At 43.4% G+C, this 21,302-nt stretch overlaps 1 protein-coding gene across 1 annotated transcript in view; it reads right to left on the bottom strand.

Annotated features, from left to right (window-relative positions):
* LOC132832941 (cytochrome P450 2K1-like) overlaps window positions 1-21,302 on the bottom strand; it is a 55,663-nt gene that overhangs the window by 32,765 nt on the left and 1,596 nt on the right. The window contains exon 2 of the mRNA XM_060851184.1: window positions 12,620-12,732. Within this exon, the coding sequence (XP_060707167.1) occupies window positions 12,620-12,622 (3 nt within the window). The 5' untranslated portion in view covers window positions 12,623-12,732. The remainder of the gene's footprint in view (window positions 1-12,619; window positions 12,733-21,302) is intronic.

Here is a 21,302-nt window from a genome sequence, read left to right as displayed (position 1 = left end):
TGAGGTTGGGATTGGAGCGGAGGGAGTGGAGGACTGTGCATTGTGAGGGTGAGAGGTTGGAGTGAGGGAGGGGGGTAGATAGGTGGGAGCAGGCAGCCCGGGGTAAGAACAGGCCGGAGTAGTACCAGAGTGGGACACTGAGGGCGACTGGGGGGTGAGAGTGGGAGCAGACAGCCCGGGTAAGAACGAGCTGGAGTAGTACCAGAGTGGGACACTAGAGGGCAGCTGGGGGTGAGAGTGGGAGCAGGCAGCCCAAGGTAAGAATGGGCTGGAGCAGTACCAGAGTGGGACACTAGAGGGCAGGTGGTGGTGAGAGTTGGAGCAGGTAGGTCAGGGCAGTGGCGGGGGTGACATGAAGACTGAAGCAAGGAAGGTCAAGACCTTTTTAAGTCAAAAATATACTTTATTCATCAAAGGAATCTTTGTAAGTATCCATAGTCACAAACACAGTTTGGTTTGTACAGTAGCATATTAAGGAAACAAACAAGCATTGGCTGTTGACTCTATCCCAACAAATCAAAGCTCTCTCTTCCACATACGACACTACACTTGCATGCATTTGAGGCTCTAGGAGGGTCTGATACCTGAACAGACCCCCATTTACCTGTGGATCCCTCCTGGGGAGTGTGAGCCCAGCATGGCCAGGCACTTATAGACTGTAGTGTGTGACAAAGCTGCTCATTTGACAAGGTCATGCTGTCCTTGGCTTTTTTTTCAGAGGTGGTAAAAGTCTGGGGTTGATGTGGTTTAGGGCCAATTTGATTATAGCTAACAGATACGACCTCAGGCAGAAGGTTTCAAGTTAAAAAAAAATGCTTAAACAATGAAAGGGGAGTGGCCGGTTCTCCCAGCTCAGCTTTTCTCTGGTTTGGCTTGGTTTTTAGCAATAGTGGGGAAAAGCTGCTGGACCCAAAGAAGCAGGTCTGGGCTGGGGCACACTCTCTCTGACATCTCTCCTGTCAGACCCCGTGTTTGATTTAACCATTTGTGCCAAGTGATGTTTATGGGGATTGTTGCAAGTATTTGGAACAACTTCATTAACTTGGGATGATCTGTTAGGTTTTTGGAGAGGTTACGTTATTCAGTATTCTGTTTTCTGTTGTTTGTGTTTCATTCAGTAATCCTATAAATAAATTCTCGGGTTTGTTTAAAACTAATTGGTTTGACCAGCAGTATCTCTCTGGGAATATCCACCTTGCTTAAAACAACTAGCAAAGTTAGGATCTGGGCTACCTTCTTGAGGGGTCTGGCCTGGTGTATTGTTAACTGTGTTTCTTTGTTTTGTTCTTCCACTTTTTAGTAAGAAGGACTATAATGTTCAACTTTTTAACTTTGCTTTCCTAATCTTTTTCACCTTTGCAACTAATATGCTGTACCCAGCGACATTTGCACCCCAGGTAGTGCCATAAGTGGTGACTTATAAACTTTCCACTGTACTCATGTGAATATATGACAAGAAAGCTAATTCAACATTCAGAATGGCTGAGCCATTTTGCAAAGAACTGGTAATCATGAATAAATGGCAAGAAGGATACACTGGCAATAGAGGCAGTCCAGGAGAAGGTTTACCAGGTGGATCCCAGGCACGGAGGGACTCTCTTAAGAGGAGAGATTGAGTAGATGAGGCTTGTACATGATGGACAATGCAGGCTCATGATGAGATGTAAGCTTATAGAAACGTAGCAGATCCTTTGGGGGCTTAACAGGGGAGTGCAGACACGGGCTTGTTTCCCCTTGTCTAGGACCAAAGAGCATAACCTCAGGATGAGGTGTCACTCTTTAAGACAGGAATGAGAGTAAATTTCTTCTCTTGAAGGGTCTGCAAGCTGTGGAATTCTTCATCAAGAGTGGGCAGTCAAATCTGGATCACTAACTTTATTCAAATTAGAGATAGCTTTTCAACCAAGAAGGGAAGCAAGGGTTATGGGGAAAAGGCAGAAAAGTGCAGCTGGGGATTATCAAATTAGCCATGGTCTCCCTGAACAGCAGAGCAAAGCTGATGGGCCCAATGGCTTATTTCTGCTCACTTGCCTCCTGGTCTTATTATTGGGAAGTATGAGGCACCTACTACACTCAATCCATGAAAGTAATTTGTTGTTGCCAGACTGGAGGAGGTTACAGAGATAAGGAAGTGAAAGGTCTGGGTGGGATTTGAACACCGAGACGAGAATTGTATCTAACATAGGCCATGGAGCACTGGGATAAGGGTGAGTGGGGATCTGATGGAAGTCAGGATATGGGAGCGGAGATTTCAGATAAAGTGACTTTTAGAGAAGGTTAGGATGGGGGTCTGCAAATGTATGATTTTTAGAATTGAGTAAGTACCTTGTTTATATATACTCTGGGGCTGGATCACAGCAATGTACCTCAGCTTAAACCTTCAGATCAGGCAAGATTTGTTATAGATCCAAGTCAGAACTGTTACTTGCTATGTGGAACTTCTAAGGCACTCCAGGTCAATTAGCTATCTTTGACCTTTAACCTTGACTAAAGACTTTTTATTGGGTGCCAATTGATCAGTATGATGATAGAAGCAATATTCCCAAATTGCACTCGCAGTCCCCACTCAAAAAAACAGATGCAACACAAAGGGCCACTTGCACTGTGACACAGTCATCATCCATCACTATGGCAACACACTCACAAATCCCATGGTGCATTGCACGGCTGTATAGTCATCAATCTCACTGGCATGGCCTTTGTCACCATGGAAACCATATGCCCACATCCCAATTTCCCTGTATCTCACTCCCATCTACAGTTTTATAACAACTGGCTACAGATGTGTGGAGCTCTCCCTGTTGACGTAGTGAAAACAGAAATTAGCTTCCAGGATTGTTGGTGGTGTTGGTCTGTTAAAAAGGTAGACGATGATTGTGACTTCAGTATCAGACTAGACCAGTGGATCTTAGTGATGGGCACACACAGTGTAATAAAAAATCTTTCATCTGTCCATCTGAACATGGAGCCCAGCACATCCACAAAGACTGGCTCACCCAGTCTCTGTAAAGTGGGAAAATTACAGAGAGAGAGCGAGAGAGAGAGGCCATTCTTCTAGAACAGAATCAGCTCTCAAGATCATCATGAAAAAAACCACATTTTTCTCAGAATCACAATGATTACAGTGCAGGAGGAGGCCATTCAGCTCATTGTGCTGGCACCAGCTCTTAACTGGAGCCAGTTTCCTGCTTTTACCCTATACCCTCACACTTTATTATTATCCAAATAATTGGCCATTGCCCTCTTGAATGTCTGAATTGAGTACACTTCCAGGCAATGCATTCCAGCAAACGTGTTCAAATGCTTTTTCTCATATCACCTTTGCTCCTTTTGCGAGTCACTTGAGATCTCTCTTTCCTGTTCCTATTATGCTTGTTACAGCATGTCCCCATCTACTCTATCCAACCCACTCATGGTTTTGTGTTATTTAAAACACTAAATAATGTTTTAATTAGTGAAACATCCCTGGGCAGTTTACAAGCATGTTATCTGGCAATAAGTTGACACCATGCCATGTCGGGACAAGTGAACACAAGTTGAGTCAAAAAAGGCAAATTCTAACGAGAACTTTTCAGGAGGAACGTGAGGGAGAGAGTTTGAGAGCTTTGGGGATGTAATTCCCAAATGCAGGACCTAGGCAGCACCACATCAATGGCAGGGCCAGAAAAATCAGGGATATGAAAAAAGCCAAAAAGGAGGAGCTCAGATATTATGGATAGTTGCTCCATCCAAGAGGAAATTCCAGAGATAGGGAAGGGAGAGGCCACAGAGAGATTCAAAGTTCAAAGCTTGCGGGTGAGAGTTTTTAAATTTTAAGTCGATAATTGAATATGTGGTTAACATCGTGTGAACCACACTTTGCAGTCTCTAATCATTCGACTGGCCGTTAATTAAACAGAAGACTAATCTCAGACGATGGAGCATTTATCAAATATTTCATCCGTCAGCTTCCAAAACAATTACCATCTATCCAAAATATTAAAACGGAGTCATCACATTCTGAGACACAGACAATATTTCAGGAGGAGGTGAAGGTATATTGCAGTGACCATCCATCTTTGTACTCAGATTAATGACATTGCCTTTAATTTCTAATTAAAAACACAGGAACAAACAGAGCGTTATTGTTTTCAGTTCCCTATTTATTACAGTGCTGGCAGGGACAAGCACCTTTAATTACATGGAAATAATTTTAATTACTTTTCACAGAATTATTGCAGTGCAGGGGGAGGCCATTCAGCCCAGCACTGGGTCTTCAAATGAGCATCAATCCCCAATGCCAGTGTGCTGCTGCTGCCTCTCCCCAGACCTTTGCATGTTATTTTTTTAATCCCAGAGGTGGGGAACCATTTCATGTTGGAAGGCAGCATTATGTTAGTTGTAATCTAATAAGGCCGCATCCAAGAAACTTCAATTATATTCTTCAAAATTCACATTATTTTGTAAATATCTAACTACTATGTACTAACTAAAAAAAAATATTAATTCTAAACTTAACTAACCTTTTAATGACTTTGTTGTGACTGCTTTTTGTAGGAAAGCATTTGAATGTTTGGTTGCAGCATGGAGGTCTGCAGTTTTAGTCCTTATGACTTAGCAATTTTTTAATTGTGGCGGTCAGTCTGTGAGGATTATTTCATTGAATTTTCTTTTACTCTCTTCTGATATTTTAAATACATTCATTTTAAGATTAAAATAAAAATAATAAAGGACAAAAAAAACCATATCAATAAAAAATAAAAGATTTGTTCTGCAAAATTTGGATTCATTCAAAAGGCCACACACAGTGGCCCAAGGTTCCCCATCCCTGTGGGGAAAATTTATCCAAATTGTTTCTTGAATATTTCAATTGAACACATTTCTGGTTGGTGCATTCCATACCATTCCCTGCATGATTTTTTTTCATTTTCTTACATCACCTTTACTTCTTTTGCAAATCACTGTGATTCTCTTCTTGTTCCTTTTGCAATGGAATTGTTTCTCTTGTTGTGGGGAAAAACACCAGTCTCCGAGTCAGAATCAGGGTTCAATGACAGAGTTTATTACACAAGGAAATACTCCGGGGAGAGAAAGACACAAGCAACACCGTGGTCAGCTGTGAGTCTTCTCTCAACCCAGAGCACATATCAAGAAACTTTTACACATCTTGTGATACAATAGGTCAGTGATGAGACTATTGTCTTTGTAACATGGTTTGTTTATGGGAGTCATTGCAGAATCATTGATAGCTTTGATACAGCCTTTGTCAGTTCCAGCACAGCCTTTGTTAATTTCAGGGCAGTCGTTGTCAGTTTTCAGTGTAGACGTTGTCAGCTTCAAAAGGAAGAAAGATCCTAGGAAGAGGCATAGGTGGCCGTGGCTGACGAGGGAAGTTAAGAAACATATAAAGTTAAAAGAGAAAAAGTATAACATAGCAAAGATCAGTGGGAAAACGGAGGACTGGGAAGCTTTTAAAGAACAACAGAGGATTATTAAGAAGGAAATACGCAGAGAAAAAATGAGGTACGAAGGTAAACTGGCCAATAATATAAAGGAGGATAATAAAAGTTTTTTTAGGTATGTGAAAGGCAAAAAATAGTTATGACTAAAATTGGGCCCTTGAAGACAGAAACAGGGGAATATATTACGGGAACAAAGAAATGGCAGAAGAGTTGAATTGATCCTTCAGATCTGTGTTCACTGGGGAAGACACAAGCAATCTCCCTGAGGTAACAGTAGCTGAAGGACCTGAACTGAAGGGAATTTATATTTGCCAGGAATTGGTGTTGGAGAGACTGTTAGGTCTGAAGATTGATTAGTCCCCGGGGCCTGATGGTCTACATCCCAGGGTACTGAAGGAGGTGGGTCGGGAAATCGCGGTGATTATTTTCCAGAGTTCAATAGATTCGGGATCAGTTCCTGCAGATTGGAGGGTGGCTAATGTTATACCACCTTTTAAGAAAGGTGGGAGAGAGAAAGCAGGAAATTATAGACCTGTTAGTCTGACCTCAGTGGTGGGAAAGATGCTGGAGTCTATTATAAAGGATGAAATTACGACACATCTGGATAGTATTATTAGGATAGGTCAGAGTCAGCATGGATTTATGAAGGGGAAATCATGCTTGACTAATCTTCTGGAATTTTTTGAGGATGTAACTCTGAAGATGGATGAGGGAGATCCAGTAGATGGAGTGTACCTGGACTTTCAGAAAGCTTTTGAGCAAGTTCCACATAGGAGGTTAGTGAGCAAAATTAGGGCGCACGGTATTGGGGGCAAAGTACTAACTTGGATTGAAAGTTGGTTGGCTGATAGGAAACAAAGAGTAGTGATAAACGGCTCCATTTCAGAATGGCAGGCAGTGACCAGTGGGGTACCGCAGGGATCAGTACTGGGACCGCAGCTTTTTACAATATATGTTAATGATATAGAAGATGGTATTAGTAATAACATAGGAAATTTGCTGATGATACTAAGCTGGGTGGCAGGGTGAAATGTGATGAGGATGTTAGGAGATTACAGGGTGACCTGGACAGGTTAGACGAGTGGTCAGATGCATGGCAGATGCAGTTTAATGTGGATAAATGTATGGTTATCCACTTTGGTGGCAAGAACAGGAAGGCAGATTACTACCTAAATGGAATCAATTTAGGTAAAGGGGCAGTACAGAGAGATCTGGGTGTTCTTGTGCACCAGTCAATGAAAGCATGCAGGTACAGCAGGTAGTGAAGAAGGCTAATAGCATGCTGGCCTTCATAACAAGAGGGATTGAGTATAGAAGGAAAGAGGTTCTTCTGCAGCTGTACAGGGTCCTGGTGAGACCACACCTGGAGTACTGTGTGCAGTTCGGGTCTCCAAATTTGAGGAAAGACATTCTGGCTATTGAGGGAGTGAAGCGTAGGTTCATGAGGTCAATTCCTGGAATGGCAGGATTACCTTAGACTGAAAGACTGGAGCGACTGGGCTTGTATACCCTTGAGTTTAGAAGACTGAGAGGGGATCTGATTGAGACATATAAGACTATTAAAGGATTGGACACTCCGGAGGCAGGAAACATGTTTCCGCTGATGGGTGAGTGCCGAACCAGAGGACACAGCTTAAAAGTATAGGGTAGACCATTTAGGACAGAGCTGAGGAGAAACTTCTTCACCCAGAGAGTGGTGGCTGTGTGGAATGCTCTGCTCCAGAGAGCAGTGGAGGCCCAGTCTCTGGACTCATTAAAGAAAGAGTTGGATAGAGCTCTCAAGGATTGTGGAATCAAGGGTTATGGAGATAAGGCAGGAACAGGATACTGATTAAGGATGATTAGCCATGATCATATTGAATGGTGGTGCAGGCTCGAAGGGCAGAATGGCCTACTCCAGCACCTATTGTCTATTGTCAATATCTGGACGGAAATCCACTACTGCAGTAATGGGCACTAATTGCACTTCCTGAGAACGACGATTACTGCAGCTCTGGCTATTAGCATTTTGTATTGAGTCTGTATCAAGCTGTTAGCATTTCAATAAGGGGTTTGGCTGGACCCAGACACTTCAGCGGGCAGTGTTTGTTACTCATGTGTATTCTCTCTCCCACCCACCTAAAACTAATCAACTGGGTTGTGAGTGCATTACCCTGGCGTTCTGGTGGTCCCAGGCAGTTTTTGCTCTGTATTTGCTCTACTGCTTCTCTGCATGTTGTGATCCGGCAGCCATCTTGTGTGTCAAGTTGGCCAACTGATGGCTCAGTGGCCATCTTGTGTGTCTGTATGCCTAGTGTCACCCTGCCCAGTGCCATCTCCTTCTTCACTCCCCAACTACTGCTTCCAGCCCACGAAGGAGTTTGAAAAGTCCAATCAGATCTCCTATCACTCCAAGGAGAACAGTCCCAACCTCTTCAATCCACCCTTCCCACTGAAGTTTCTCATCCCTGGGACCATTGTTGTAAATCGTTCTGCACTCTCTCCAATACATTCACATCCTTCCCAGACTCTGCTGCTCAAAACTGTACACAATACAAATTATTTTTGTCTGTTCGGGGATCTTGGTGTAGCTAGCATTTATTACCTGTTTATATTTCATGCACAGGATGAGGGGATTGCTGGCAAGGCCAGCATTTATTGCGCATCTCTAATTTGCCTGAAGGTAGTTAAGAGTCAACCCCCTTGCTGTGGGTCTGGAGTCACATGTTGGCCACACTCGGTAATGATGGTAGCTTCCTGCCCTAAAGGACATTAGTGATCCAGATGGGTTTTTCCAGTCATTGACAACGAATTCACAGTCATTATTAATCTTTTAATTCCAGATTTACATTGAATTCAAATTCTACCATCACAGGATTTGAACCTAAATCCCTAAATGTTACCTGGGTCTCTCAATTAACAGTCCAGCAATAATACCACTAGGCCATTGCTTGCCTCAAGTTGTCCTCTAGAGGGTGGTGTTGAGCTGACTTCTTGAACTGCTGCCATCCGCCTGGTGTAGGAACAACCACAGAACTACTTGGAAGGGACATTCAGGATTTTGACCCAGCGGTAATGAAGGAACAGTTATATAATTCCAAATCATGGTGATGACTGGTTTAGAGGGGAATTAGCAGGTGGTGCCAGGGTTGGAGTGTTTGAGCTATAGGGAGAAGCTGAATAGGCTGGGACTGTTTTCCCTGGAGCGTAGAAGGCTGAAGGGGTGACCTCATGTAGGTTTATAAAATCGCGAGGGGCACGGATAGGGTAAATAGATAAGGTCTTTACCCTGGGTTTGGGGGCATAAGTTTAGGATGAGAGGGGAAAGATTTAAAAGGGGACAGCTTTTTTTATGCCGAGGGTGGTACGTGTATGGAATGAGCTGCCAGAGGAAGTGGTGGAGGCTGGTACAATTACAACATTTAAAGGCATCTGGATGGGTATATGAATAGGAAGGGTTTAGAGGGATATGGGCCAAGTGCTGGCAAATGGGACTAGATTGGGTTGGGATATCTGGCTGGCATGGACAGGTTGGACCAAAGGGTCCGTTTCCATGCTGTACATCTCTGTGACTATGACATGATATTGGAGATAGTCTATCAGTATGGATACAAGCATTGGCTAACTAATAGAAGACAATTAGGATAAAGTGGGCATTTTTAGGATGGTAACCCATACCCAGTGGTGTGTCATATTAATGGCATGGATGTTAGGAGCGAGTGTTTGTGAAAGACATATAAGAACAGATGGGAAGACACAAAGTGTCTACAGAGGGGTGGAGCGGGTGGGCAAGAACATGGCAGATGGAAAATAATGTGGAAAACTGTTGGCAGAAAGGAAGAGGAACTGAATATTATTTAAATGGGGAAAGACTGCAGAAAACTGCAGCTTCAAGATATAGGGGTCCTCATGCATGAATCACAAAAAAGCCAGCTTCTCAGTTCAGTGGCTAATGGGGGAGGCACAGGGACCTCGGGCACTTCTTTCAAATGGAGTGGAATATAAAAATAAAGAAGTCTTACTGAAACAGTACAAGGTACTCATCAGAGCACAGCTTTATTACTGTTATCGAAGGAAAGATACACTGGCAGCAGAAACAGAACAGAGAAGGATCATTAGTTTGGTCGCGGTATGGAAAGATTTTCTTATAAGGAGAAGTTGAGTAGATGGGGCCAGTACTCATTGGAGTTTGGAAGAATGAGAGGTGACCTTAGAGTAGGATATAAGGTTCATGGGACTTGACAGGGTAGACGTGGAGAGGTGGTTTCCCCTTGTGAGAGAGTGTAGGATCAGAGTAGGAGGTTTCCCAGTTACAACAGAGATGAGGAGCACCTTTTTCTCTTCGGAGGTTGAAAATCTATGGAATTCTTTACCGCAGCTGGCTGTGGAGGCTGGATCATCAAATATATTCATAGTTGAGCAAGAAATATTTTTAACCACTGAGGGAAATCAAGGGTTATTGGAGAAAAGGTGGGAAGTTGAGGATTATTAGATCAGATATGATGACATTCAATGGGCCGAATGGCCTTATGGCCTCCTGATAACCCAATATACCTTTGTTTGAACTCGGTACATCTCCACATAGAGGAAACTTGTTTGAGAGAATGAGTTGGGATTATCTGGGATACAAACATCGACAGGGCAGAGGAGACGGATTCAATTTGCATATTCAGAGGGATATCTGATCAATGTTCAAAGCACGACCCACAGCAGGGAATGAGATTAACCAAGCAACTGGAACAGGCATGATGGGCTGAAGGGACTCCACTGGTGCTGTATCATTGTACCATTCTCAATAAAGTCTAAACTGGGGCAGCACGGTGGCACAGTGGTTAGCACTGCTGCCTCACAGCGCCAGAGACCTGGGTTCAATTCCTGACTCGGGCAACTGTCTGTGTGGAGTTTGCACATTCTCACCGTGTCTGGGTGGGTTTCCTCCAGGTGCTCTGGTTTCCTTCCAAAGATGTGTGGGTTAGGTGAACTGGCCATGCTAAAATTGCCCATAGTGTTAGGTGAAAGGGGAATGGGTCTAGGTGGGTTGCTCTTCGGAGGGTCGGTGTGGACTTGTTGGGCTAAAGGGCCTGTTTCCACACTGTAAGTAATCTAATCTGTTCTGACAGCCCAAGGGCAGATATTAGCTCTCTGATTCGTGAGCTTGTTCACCGGTTACCAGAGAGGAGTTTAAAACTATTTCCTAATTAACCCGTGCAGAGCTGTTATCTTTTTCAGACTAGGCACTTTCCAACCTTCTGGACTTTGACACTTTCAAACTGTGAACCCATTGTTTCCCTTTTAGCTTTATTTGTTACTTTCTCAATCACCATGTCCCCTCTCCCCTCCCTCCCTCCACTCCAGTGGGACTGTCTGCTCTTTCTAGGCTAGACAGGCAGGAGTCTGGAAGAACACAGCAAGCCAGGCTGGCAGTTAGATACACCTTGGTCTGCCATTCTCACATTCCGATCACTTAATCCGAATAATCAACATCTTTTCTCCCAAAGCACTTCATTCCCCATCCCTCCCCTCCCCTCCAACTATTGCAATAACTGCTGCAGCCCCCGCACACTTCACTTCAGCTCTGATGAGGATTCATCTAGAGTTGAATCCTTAGCTTGCTATCTCTGGATGCTGCCTGACCCGTCGCGATCTCCAGTATTTTTCATTTTCAGATGTTATTATACACTGCTGGAACAGAAGCCCGGCCTTTGGGTTCAAAAGCAGGGATACTACCACTGCACCCCAAAGAGACTAACCCTTTCACCTGAGCCTTCCCATTCACAGTTAATCTCTGGGTTTGTCTGCAGCTTAAACTCACAGAGAAAACTTCTGCAGCAATCAGAAAGTCCTTTAGGAAACGCAACAGCTCCACTTACTGAAGGACAGCTGTATTACAGCAACGCAGAATAAAAGGATTGCAGCAGAAACTAAAACTTACTGGCATCAGCACATATACTTTTAACTTGGTCATAAAACGGTCTTCTTTCTAAGTTTTAACAGAGTTGTTAATCTGCTTAATTTAACATTTCAAACAGCAAATACCAGAACCTGTAACCACGTCACACCTTCACAATTTCAGGATCTGCCAAAATGCTCCCTAAGTGATAAAGTCATGTTTGAGTGTAGTCACTTTCTGCAAGGAAGGATAAGTGAGCAACATGTGCACAGCAAGATCCCACAAACAGGAATTAGATATCTTCATTGTGTTTGGCTGAAGGGTAAGTGGTGGGCAGAACACACTGCTTTGCTCTGAACAGTGCTGCAGGGTCTGATAGCTCAAAGGGACATTAAGGCCTAATTTAAACTCTCCTCCAGGCACCTCCAAAGAGCAGTGCTCCCTCAGCACTGCATTGAGACTGTTGGCCAAGGTGTTGTGCTCAATTCCTGTGATGGAAGTGATGAGAACTACAGTTCCCATGACGATAAACACCCACGTGAACAGCTTGGACTGATTTTCCTGTTTCTGCCTTGTTAAGAAAATAAATCTTGCCTTTCTGGGATTTTAGGGCAGCACGGGAAGTCTTCTAATAAAAAGAGAGACTGCTGGAAAAACTCAGCAGGCCTGGCAGCTACTGGTGAGAGAGAAACAGAGCTAACATATTGAACCCAGTGACCCCTGCGTCAGGAATTGGCAGGCTTTGTGCTTTATTCACGAGTGTGATGTAATAAGTGTGGCGGCCATTTTGTACACAGCAAGATCCCACAAACTGCAATATGGCTACGGTCAGATGGCTTGTTTCATGATGTTGTGTAAAGGAGAAATATGGGGCAAGATGTTGGGGAAAACTCCCTTGTTCTTTGTCGAGATCATGGAATATTGAACATTCATCTTGGAATTCCTTGGTGTCGCACTGTATTGTTGGTGCTTCATTCTCTTCAGTAGGGTTTAAATTTCCAAGTATCTGACTTGGAGATGGGAATTTTACCCATTGAGCCATGACTGACAGCCAGGATTTCTAACCAATGTGAGGCAGGGTGCATTTTATTCCAATCCAAACACCAAAGCTGATCATTTCCTCAATCCCTCTGTAAATTTCACTCCTTCCACCACCAGCAGGTCCTGTCATTGTAGTGTGTGTGATTGTGAAACCCAGCACAACCGCCCCACACACCTCCCCCACACCCCGCTCCAACAAGTCTCCACCACCCGCAGTTCCTCCATCACAATGGTAGTAGGTAGAGGGAATGGCATTCAAAATCCTTACCATGTGCAATCCTGACTTGGAAATGTAATTAACAACAACAAAATGCTGCAGACGCTGGAAATCTGAAACAAACACAACACAGTGCAGAAGCAGCTCAGCAGGTTTGGCAGCATCTGCAGAGACAAAGAGAAACAGAGTGAATGCTTTCAGCCTGAGGATGAGTCCGAACCTCAGACATAGAGTTGCTGTTCTTTAATTGCCACTGGATCATAATCCCGGAGCTCTCTCCCTAACAATACTGTGATGGCACCTTGAACACACAGGCTCTCGGGGGGCACTCTTCATCATCTCCCCAAGAGCAGCTGGGAATAGGACTTTGGCCTTGCAAGCAAAGGGGATGCGTCAGGAATGAATATTTTTTAAAAATGGGGTGACAGCAAAGTGAGAATTAGCTCAATCTCTCAGAGGGTCAGGAGTCTTTTGAACTCCTTGCCACAGACAGCTGTGGGGTTAGAGTCCTTGTGTATGTTTAAGGCCGAGACAGATAGATTCTTAATCAGTTGGGGAGTCAAAGGGAAGGGCAGAGAAACGGACGTGAGGGGGTGTCTGACCAGCCAGGTTCCTACTGAGTGTCGGAGAATGCCAAGGGGTGAATGACCTACTCCTGTTCCTCGATCTTATCATTTAATGGTCGAACTATGGTCTGTCTAAGCCTGAATGGTGACCCACTTTATTCAAGTCTTGTGTGTGAGAAATTATTCTTTTAAATTTGTTTTTTAACAAATTGGAAATAATAATAAATGTCTGGTATCAGTAGAAGTAACTGGTATGTTACCAGGTTGCTGTAAAAGATTGTCTGGCTCACTATAATGGTTTCAGGAAGGAAACCTGATCAACAGAGGGTTCCAGACTGACACCAAGGTGGCTAACTTTTATATGAAGCAGCTCAGCAATCGAACAGTTCCACCACAACCTTCTTTAAAAAGGATGGGTGGGGGTTTGTGCTAATTATTAAAGAACTAAAAGGAGGCTCTGTGATAGGATGGAGAGCTCAAAAGGCTAACTTACAACCTGTTTTTCTGGTGCAGGGCCAAAGAGAATAGTAACAGGGCAAACAAGAAACATTGACAATCTGGATAGCCCTTTCAGCAGAGCAAGGCTTCATAGAACAATTACAAGAGATAGTATTAAACAGAGGGAGATAAGGAGAAATTAAGTCATGTTTGATCGAAGAGGTAGGTTTTAAAACACTGGAAGCAAGATAGAGACATGGAAGATTTTAAAGAGGCAGTTCTGAAGCAGGGGGTCTAGACATCTGCAAGTATGATTGATGTGGAAGATTTATCCCTGGGAAGGCACGGGATGTGGCCAGACACAGACAGCGCTGACAAATGGTTACAAGCCTGAAACATTAACTGTTTCTCTTTGTAAAACAGCTGCCAGACCTGTTGAGGGTTCCAGCTTTATCTGCTTACATTTGAGAGTACGCAAAGACAACAAAAAGGTCTGAAATTGATGACAAAAATCCGAAAGTTTGCAAGAAATAATTATGTAAGGATGGAACTTGTTATGATCTAATAGTGAAATTTAGGTTATGGCAAGTCTGTGGAATTATTAGACTGAAGTGGGTAGAATATTAGATTTCACGTTGTTTCCCCCTTTGCTTACTGGCACTACTGAACCAAGGCATTTATCCCAAAGTACAGTAATCTCAGCATTTCAAAACTGCAATATTTAATGTGATTTGTATCTAATTCATCTGTGCTAACATCAGAACATGACCTTGAAAAGTTATTCATAAAAATGCATCAAAGGTGTCTAAACAGGACCACTATCAATTTTAGCAGCTTCAATAAAAGAAAGCTTTTCTAGAAGATCTTTTCTATTGAAATAATATCCTGCATTTGCATTCTTTTCCCCAACTACACTCCATCTCTCATTTTCATGCCCAGCACTTTATCAGTCTGTATCTTTTTGCAGCCTATTTACACTATCCTTGAATCTTACGACCCCACTTAGCTTTATACCTTCAGTCATCTTGACTGTTATATTAAGTCCTTTCAGCTAAGTCATTGATATGAAAGTACATTAATTCTGATAAGCAACAATCCTGCCTTCAATCTGTTCGGACAATCATAGCAAGAAGCGAGTAGGGAGATAAAGTACTGAAGTCCCAACAATTGACATTGTTTACAACTGTGTTACCATTATGTTTTCAGGAATGAGAAAGTATTCAAAGCACAATGCAGATCTGTTAGCAAGTTAGTGAGATGAGAAAGGTTCACACTTTAGATATAACCTTTCATAAAACTGGATACTGCAGAATAAGCAAATACTTTGTTGTTCGCAAGGAAAGGGTTACATGGCTTAACTGCATTATCTCTCAGCGTTTCCAAACATTAATGCCTTCCCTATAATGATGTGGTTGCAGATTCATTTTCATTTCTGCTTTTTGCATCATCCAATTGAAGGGAAAGAATTAAAATTGGAGCAGCCCAGGAGAGCAGAACTGGACTTACACAGATCTGAGGTTTTTAACTAATCATTCATGAGGTGTCTGATTAGCAAGTAAAGCTAGGAAATACTACTCATCACTAGTTATTCTTGAGGATGTGAAGATGGGCCAGCTCGAACCACACAGTGTATTATACTCACAATGCTATTCATTTCTGATTGTTACAATGCAAAGGCCACACCAATATTATGCCAAGGTTTAATGTTGCACCAAGATCAACTCATCTCTTATGTCTGGGGATGTTTTAAATCTTTTTCTTACATCTTGGTAATTTTTAAGTCCTAGTAGTTTTTAGTCTTAGTATTTTATGTGTATTAATATTTCCTCATGAATTTTTATGCTTATATACTCAAGTGTAGATGGTTCTTGGCAATCCTGAATGTAGAGACAGAGAAAAGATCACATCAGGGCACTCCTTGTGATTAAAGAACAACGGTCAAAAACATCTTTTCCTGCCTTTTGTTCAAAAACAAGGTTAGCCACGTATCATTGCATGTAATTGGTGTTTGGGCTCGATGAGATAAGATCTGAGACTGTTTATCTTTGAGAAGGCCTTGGACAGTATGTACTGAAACTGTTTATTTTTGTTGAGGGCTGAACTTTTATGAACTTTTGCAAAAACGCTCTTGAGAAAGCCACAGGATGGGAAGGGCAAAGGCAAGTATGACTAGAACATTGAACAACACAGCGCAGAACCGGCCCTCAATGTTGTGCCAACCTGTGAACTAATCTAAGCCCCTCTCCCTACACTATCCCATCATCATCCATGTGCTTATCCAAGGACTGTTTAAATCTCCCTGATGTGGCTGAGTTAACTACATTGGCAGGCAGGGCATTCCATGCCCTTACTACCTCTGACATCTGTCTTAAATCTATCACCCCTCAATTTGCAGCTATTCCCCCTCGTACTTGCTGACGTCATCATCCTGGGAAAAAGTCTTTCTCTGTTTTGGATGTAGGTTTGCTCGCTGAGCTGCAAGATTCATTTCCAGACATTTTGTTACCCTACTAGGTAACATCTTCAATGGGCCTCAGGCAAAGCAATGCTGAAAATTCCTGCTTTCTATTTATATGTTTGTGTTTCTTTGGATTCGTGGTGTCATTTCCTGTGGTGATGTTATTTCCTGTAGTGAAGTCATTTCCTGTTCCTTTTCTCAGGGGGTGTTTGATGGGGTCTAACTTGATGTGTTTGTTGATAGAGTTCCAGTTGGAATGCCATGCTTCGAGTTAGACCCCATCAACCACCCCCTAAGAAAAGGAACAGGAATGCTTGGTCACGTTCTCAAAAAACTCAATGAGGTTTGTGAGACATGACCTGCCCTTGACAAAACCATGTTGACTATCTGCAATCAAATTGTTGCTTGCTAGATGATTATAAATCTTATCTCTTTTAATCCTTTCCAAAACTTTTCCTACAACAGACATAAGGCTCACTGGTCTATAATTACCTGAGTCATCTCTACTGCCCTTCTTGAACGAGGGCACAACATGTGCAATCCTCCAGTCCTCTGGGACTAAACCTGTAGACAATGATGACTCAAATATCAAAGCCAAAGGCTCTGCTATCTCCTCCCTAGCTTCCCAGAGAATCCTCGGATAAATCCCACCCGGCCCAGGGGACTTGTCCACTTCACTCCTTCTAGAATTGATAACACCTCTTCCTTTCTAACCTTGATCCTTTCTAGTCTAATATCTCATATCTCAATCTTCTCCTCTACAACATTCTCCTTGTCCTGAGTGAAAACCGATGAGAAATATTTGTTTTGCACTTCTCCGATCACCACAGGGTCCACACACAACTTCCCACTTCTGTCTTTGACTGTCCCTAACCCTACCCTAGTCATCCCTTTATTCCTCACATACCTATAGAAAGCTTTAGGGTTCTCCTTTATTCTATTTGCTGAAGACTGCTCATGTCCTCTCTTTGCTTGTCTTTACACTCTCTTTAAATCCTTCCTAGCTGATCTGTAACTCTCCATCGCCTCATCTGAATCATCTTGCCTCTTCAACACATAAGCCTCCTTCTTTCGCTTAACAAGAGATGCAAGTTCTATAGTAAACCACGGTTTCCTTACCCTTATCACTTCCTCCCTGCCTGACAGGGACCTACCTATCAAGGACACGCAATATCTGTTCCTTAAACCAGCTCCACATTTTGATTGTCCCCATCCTCTGCATTTTGCTACCCCATTCTGTGCATTCTAAATCTTGCCTAAGCACATTATAAATTGCCCTTTCCCCATCGTAACGCTTGACCTTTGGCATGTACTGATCCCTTTCTATTGCTAAACTAAATGTAACTGAATTATGGTCACTCTCTCCAAAGTGATCACCTATCACTGAATCAAACACCTGATCTGGTTCATTACTGAGCACCAGACCCAGTGTGGCCTCCCCTCTTGTCTGCCCTTTGACATACTGTGTCAGGAAACCCTCCTGCACACATTGGACAAAAACTGATCCATCCGACGTGCTAGAGTTATAGCATTTCCAGTCAACGTTGGGGATGTTAAAGTCCCCCATAATGACCATCCTATTCCTTTCACTCCTACACAGAATCATTTTGCCAATCCTCTCCTTCACCTCCCTGGAACTCTGCGGAGGCCTATAAAAAACTCCAAGCAGTGTGACCTCTCCTCTCCTCGTTCTAACCTCAGCCCACACTACCTCACTAGGCAAGTCCTCATCAAAAGTTCTTTCAGGCACCTTATACTGTCCTTGACTAGCAAGGCCACACCTCCCCTTCTTTTACTGCTTTGCCTGTTCTTAATGAAAGATCTAAACCCTGGAACCTACAACATCTATTCCTGACCCTGCTCTATCCATGTCTCCGAAATGGCCACAACATCAAAGTCCCAGGTACCTATCCATGAGGAAAGCTCACTTATCTTATTTCAGATACTTCTGGCGTTGAAGTAGACACACTTCAAACCAGCTTGCTGTCTGACAATACTTTCCTGTGACCGTGAAATCCTGTCCATGTCCTCCCTACTCACATCTTCCTGTGCACTGCAACTACACCTCAGGTTCCCATCCCCTTGCTGAGCTAGTTTAAACCTACCTGAATAGCACTAGCAAATTTCCCACCCAGGATATCAGTGCCTCTCTGGTTCAAGTGAAGACTGTCCTGTTGTAGAGGTCCCACCTTCCCCAGAATGAGCCCCAATTATCCATGTACCTGAAACCCTCCCTCCTGCACCATCCCTGCAACCACGTGTTCAGCTGATATCTCTCCATATCCCTTACCTGGCTATCACGTGGCACGGGTAACAAACCAGAGGTAACAACTCTGTTTTAGCTCTCAGCCTCTGCCCTAGCTCCCTGAAATCCTGCCTTGCATCCCTATTCTCTTCCTATGTCGTTGGTACCTACATGGACTACGACTTGGGGTTAGTCACACTCTCACTTCATCCTACCTGACAACATCCTCAGAAGAGAAGAGATTTGGATGAATATACATGTGCCACTGTTGTCTGACATTTCAAAATGGTGCGAGTATCTATCTGAGTGACATACTTCACACAAACATCAACAACGTGAGAGGATCAGTGTGATTGATCTCGGGGAGGAATAGTCTGAACAATGACTGAAATCCTGACAAGTTGTTGTTTGGTGGATTGATCATCTGAGGATGGGCTCTTGCACAGAGGAAGTTTAGTAAATGAGTCTGATGACAGATACTGTGCCACTGTGAGGCCAGAGTAAGACCAGGACGAGAACAATGTGGTCCAGGTACGGAAAGGGTTCTACACTCTGATGTGCAACAGAGCATTTAAATTTCAAGACTTCCCCACTCTTCCATCAACCAGCCAGAGTTAAAATAAATGCAAACCTTAACTTAGAACATACAACATTGAAAAGTACAGCACAGAACAGGCCATTCGGCCCATGATGTTGTACTGAGGATTAATCCTAATCTAAAATAAAATAACCTAACCTATGCACCCCTCAATTCACTGCTGTCCATGTGCATGTTCAGCCGTCACTTAAATGTCCCTAATGACTCTGCTTCTACCACCACTGCTGGCTACGCATTCGATACGTTCACAACTCTCTGCATAAAGAACCTACCTCTGACACCTCCTCCGTGCCTTCCTCCTAATATCTTAAAACTACAACCCCTCATGCAGTTAATCCTGCCCTGGGGAAAAGTCTCTGGGTATTGACTCTATCCATGCCTCTCATTACCTTGTACACATCGATCAGGTCACCTCTCTTCTTCCTTCCCTCCAGAGAGAAAAGTCCAAGATTAGTCAACCTCTCTTCTTAAGACAAGCCCTCCAGTCCAGGTAGCATCCTGGTAAACCTTCTTTGCACCCTCTCCAAAGCCTCTGTTTCTTTCCAATAATAGGGTGACCATAACTGGACACAATATTCCAAGTCTCATCTCACCAGGGTTTTGTAGAGCTGCAGCAAAACCTCACGGCTCTTAAACTCGATCACCCTGCTAATGAAAGCCAAAACACCTTATGCTTCCTTAACAACCCTATCCACTTGGGTGGCAACTTTGAGGGACAAATACACTTGAACACCAAGATCCATCTGTTCCTCCGCATTGCGAAGAATCCTGTCTTTAATCCTTTATTCAGCATTCAAGTTTGACCTTCCAAATGCATCACTTTGCATTTATCCAGGTTGACCTCCATCTGCCATTTCTCAGCCCAGCTCTGCATACTGTCAATGTCGCGCTGCAGCCTGCAATGGCCCTCGATACTATAAACAGCACCTCCAACCTTTGTGTCATTGGCAAATTTACTAACCCAACACTCAACCTCCTCATCCAAGGCATTTATAAAAACTACAAAGAGCAGAGGCCCAAGAACAGAGCCCTGTGGGACACCACTCACCACTGACCTCCAGGCAGAATACTTTCCATCTACAACCACCCTCTGCCTTCTGTCAGCCAACCAATTCTGAATCCAGAGAGCTAAATCTTCCTGTATCCCATACCTCCTGAATGAGCCTACCATGGGGAACCTTATCAAATGCCTTGCTGAAATCCTTATACACCACATCCACTGCTTGACCTTCGTCGACCTGTCTTGTCACCTCCTCAAAGAACTGCCCCTTACAAAGCCATGCTGACTGCTTTTAATCACGCTATGCTTTTCCAAATAGTCATAAATCCTATCCCTCAGCATTCTTTCCAAAACCTTGCTAACCACAACCTCTTTCAGTATAAGATCAAATGCTCAAAATGGCGAATGGTTTGCTGTCCTTATAAATGTAAATAAGATCATAAAAAGTAGAAGCAGAAAGAGACCATTCACCCATTGAATCTGTTCTGCTATTTAATGGTTCATGGTTGATTTGAGAATCCATAATTACATTTTCCTACCTTATCCCCAGAACTGATTGAAATCAGTTTCATCATTAAATATACTCCGTAGAATCACATAGATGTTACAATGCAGAAGGACAAGCAGGAGGCTGGAAGAACACAGTAAGTCAAGCAACATCAGGAGGTGGAGAAGTCTACATTTCAGGTGTAATCTTTCTTCCGTCTTGAAAGGGTTACACCAGAAACATTGACATCGCCACCTCCTGATGCTGCCTGGTTTGCTGCGTTCTTCCAGCCTCCTGCTTGTCTACCTTGGATTCCCGTATCTGCAGATTTTATTTTGTCTCTAACAGTGCAGGAGGAGGCCATTTGAGCCATCATGACTGCACTAGCTCATGACATGAGCATTAATAGCTAGGCCAATCTCCTGCTTTGTTCACCATATCCTTGCATAATATTTTCAACCAAAAGAAATCGTCCAATGCTTAAAAGTGTGTTGCTGGAAAAGTGCAGCAGGTCATTCCTGAAGAAGAGCTTATGCCTGAAACATCGATTCTCCTGCTCCTTTGATGCTGTCTGACCTGCTGCGCTTTTCCAGCAACACATTTTTAAGCTCTGATCTCCAGCATCTGCAGTCCTCACTTTCTCCTTGAAATCATCCAATGCACTTCTGAATGCCTCAGTTGAACTTTGCCCCACCAAATTTCCAGGCAGTGCATTCCATACCCCAGCCACCTGCAATGTCAAAAAAAACCTTTCTCTCACGTCATCCTTGCTTCGGTTTCAGATCACTTTACATCTCTCGTTCTTGTCCAATCTGTCCAGTGCGCTCACAATTATGGAAACATCTATCAGATCCCATCTCAGCCTTCTTTTCTCCAATGGAAAAACTGCCACAGTATTCTGTATTCAATGTATGGAATTCACTGCCACAGAAGGCTGTGGAG

The sequence above is a fragment of the Hemiscyllium ocellatum genome, chromosome 35 (assembly GCF_020745735.1).
Source record: "Hemiscyllium ocellatum isolate sHemOce1 chromosome 35, sHemOce1.pat.X.cur, whole genome shotgun sequence".
NCBI classification, from domain to species: domain Eukaryota; kingdom Metazoa; phylum Chordata; class Chondrichthyes; order Orectolobiformes; family Hemiscylliidae; genus Hemiscyllium; species Hemiscyllium ocellatum.
Note: the sequence above shows the minus strand (reverse complement) of the source record. Positions and strands in the feature narration are given on the sequence as shown.